Consider the following 2,849-nt stretch of genomic DNA (forward strand, 5'->3'; position numbering starts at 1 on the left):
ATGTTTATTTCCTGAAAGTTTCAGCATATACTACTACTACTAATACTCATTTGTGTTTTTTGTGTTTTTAAGTCCATGCATTCATCTTGAATTGGCTTAAATTCAAAAGTRAATTAGTTTTAGATGTGCATTTCTTTTTGGAAGTTTAATTGAAATTATTCAGGTGGCTCATGAGGTATTTTGGTAAAAGAGATGAAAAGTCGACTTAAGTTGATTGCAAAATTAAGCAAAAATTCAGTTTGTTTTTTGAGAGTTTGTATTTAAATTTATTTCAAACATCTTTTCAGGGAATATTCATGARAAATGAGGTGCTCTGTTTAGTAGCAACCACTCATGCATCACAAAAAGCCTCTTGGCTTCAACAGAGTTAGTAAAACAGGAGAACAGTCTGCTTTAAAAAATAGTACAGCTGATTCAATCTAACTGGACAGGTGGAGAATAGACGTTGACCTGCAGTAGCTTGAATTAAGGACTATTATTGAAACCTAAAAACAACAACCGCTCTCTGATGATTGGATCATCAATCTGCGCTCTGATTGGTCCACTGGACTGTCACTCAGGGTTCATTTAAGTGGAGGATTTACGCATAGCGACTAATCTTCGCTTCAGGTTACAGACGCGCAGGATTTGTGCCGCAGAGCGGAGACGCAGAGGGAGCATCTGTTGGAATAACGTTGCATCCGGTGGAGAAAGCAGCTCGTTTCTGCCCCTCATTGAACACAGAAGTCCATGGAGCCTCAGTGGGTGTCGTGACTGCTCCTCACCGCCTCTCACTCTGCAGAAGATTCCGCGGTGAAGTTGCCGCAGCATCCATCCCCCGGCAGAGCGCGCGCTCCATCCTCCCGCAAACACCATGGGCACCGTCCTCTCCATATCTCCCGCGACCAAGAAGGCGTCCATCATCGACGCCGAGGCCACGGGGGACGCGCTCAAGAACGACAAGAGCCTCAAGCGGCACTCGATGTTTGTGTCCCTGTCCTGGAAGAAGCTGGTGGCCAATTCGGCGAAGAAGAGCGCGAAGAAAGTGACCCCGAACCCGCTGCCCGCGCGCGAGCTCCCCTCCAGCCAGGCAGTGGCGCAGCTCAACACCGAAAACAGCAGGAAGACGCACCAAACCGAGGAGAGGAAACCGAAGGCCCCCATCCCGGTCCCGGTGCCCAGGGTGCCCACGCTGAACGGTGACGGCGCGGTCCAGAACGGGAGGCTGTCCACGGTCCAGAAGCAGCCCAGCAGCTTCTCTCTGCTGTCGCCCAGACGGATCGTGATCCAGGCKTCCACCGGGGAGTTGCTCCGGTGTTTGGGGGACTTCATGTGCCGCAGGTGCTACAAGCTGAAAGAGTTAAACAGCGGCGAGGTGGTGATCTGGTTCCGGAACATCGACCGGACTCTGTTGATGCAGGGCTGGCAGGACATCGGCTTCATCACGCCGGCCAACGTGGTGTTCGTGTACCTGCTGTGCCAGGACGCGATCACGGACAGCATCGMGAGCCCGGCCGAGCTGCAGGGCGCSTTCCAGACCTGCCTCTACCTCGCCTACTCCTACATGGGCAACGAGATCTCGTACCCGCTCAAGCCCTTCATCATCGAATCCAACAAGGACGTGTTCTGGGAGACCTCGCTGCGCATCATCGGCCGCCTGAGCGCCAAAATGCTGCAGCTGAACGCGGACCCGCACTTTTTCACCGAGGTCTTCCAGGACCTGAAGAACCAGCGCGACTCCAGCGAATCGAACCTGGACCGCTGACACGGTGGGACCCGAGCAACAAATGGATGAATGTAAAAACAGGTGACTGCGGGAAGGCCGGGGATGAAGGCTTCTCCACGTCTGGGCTCAACACGTCCATCATTAATGTTACACAACTTCAATCAATATGGTGTTTAGGTTACAACGTGAAAAAAAAAGAAAATTTTAAACATGCATGCCGGTTATATATTGTCTTCTTTCGTCTTGTCCGAGGGATTGACGTCATTGTGCGCAACATAGAGACTCAGATCTTTATTTCGTACAAGCTTAGCCTATATTCCGAGTAAAGGAATGGGTGTTGGGGGGTGAGCTCCGAGGCTGACGGATTTACGGAGGCGGAGCTGTCCAGGGTGCTGACCTGTTCAGCCATTTATTCCTGCATGTTGGAGTTCCTTCACTTCACACCTGACCCCGTCAGCCCAGTCCACTTTCAGCACATAAGCCTAAGCCTTGTAAGCAGAGGTATTGAGCTTTTTTTAACATCTCAGTCAGCTGATTGATAAGCTGCTGACCATGTAACAGAAAGAAGAGGGCAGAGCATTTTGAATGGAGCACATTTGACACAGATGAGGTGTTAAATGTGCTTTTAGTTTGCAGATTTAAACATTAAGTTGCTCATTGCAAAGTAGGAAATCAAACATAAACAATGAGATCAAGAACTGTGTGGAATAGTGCCATTTGGAAAAAAAGTTTGCTTTCCCATATTTACCAACAACCAGTGGCGTCACTAGGCTTATTTTAGGGGGGCTGGAGCCCCCTTGAAATATTTTAAAGCCCCCTAAATTATTTTGGTGTAAAAAATGTATTTATTTATATTTTTTTTTAATTCAATATGATGTGGTCAGAATAAATAACCATTTAATATTTCATTTTTAACTAAAATATATGATCATACATCTGTCAGTTTCCCTTTAATTTATAGTCTAAAATAGTTTTAATGTTCAGTTTTGGGGTATTTTTGATTTGATGTTAAAATATTATTTGGCCTTGAATGATTTAAAAATAACTGTGGAAAAACTGTAGGTATTCTCTAAATAAATGTTACTGAAATGATACTTAATACACACACACACACACACACACACACACACACACACACACACAC

The 2,849-nt window shown here is 46.8% G+C and overlaps 1 protein-coding gene across 1 annotated transcript; it reads left to right on the forward strand.

Annotated features, from left to right (window-relative positions):
* The first annotated feature begins 297 nt into the window (after positions 1–297).
* cdk5r2b (cyclin dependent kinase 5, regulatory subunit 2b (p39)) lies at positions 298–1,902 on the forward strand. Its single transcript, XM_014016502.1, has one exon. It carries the CDS (start codon positions 854–856, stop codon positions 1,742–1,744), a length of 891 nt encoding a protein of 296 aa, XP_013871956.1. The 5' UTR covers positions 298–853; the 3' UTR covers positions 1,745–1,902.
* Positions 1,903–2,849: the final 947 nt, after the last annotated feature.

Source organism: Austrofundulus limnaeus, unplaced genomic scaffold (genome assembly GCF_001266775.1).
Source record: "Austrofundulus limnaeus strain Quisiro unplaced genomic scaffold, Austrofundulus_limnaeus-1.0 Scaffold146, whole genome shotgun sequence".
Lineage (NCBI taxonomy): Eukaryota > Metazoa > Chordata > Actinopteri > Cyprinodontiformes > Rivulidae > Austrofundulus > Austrofundulus limnaeus.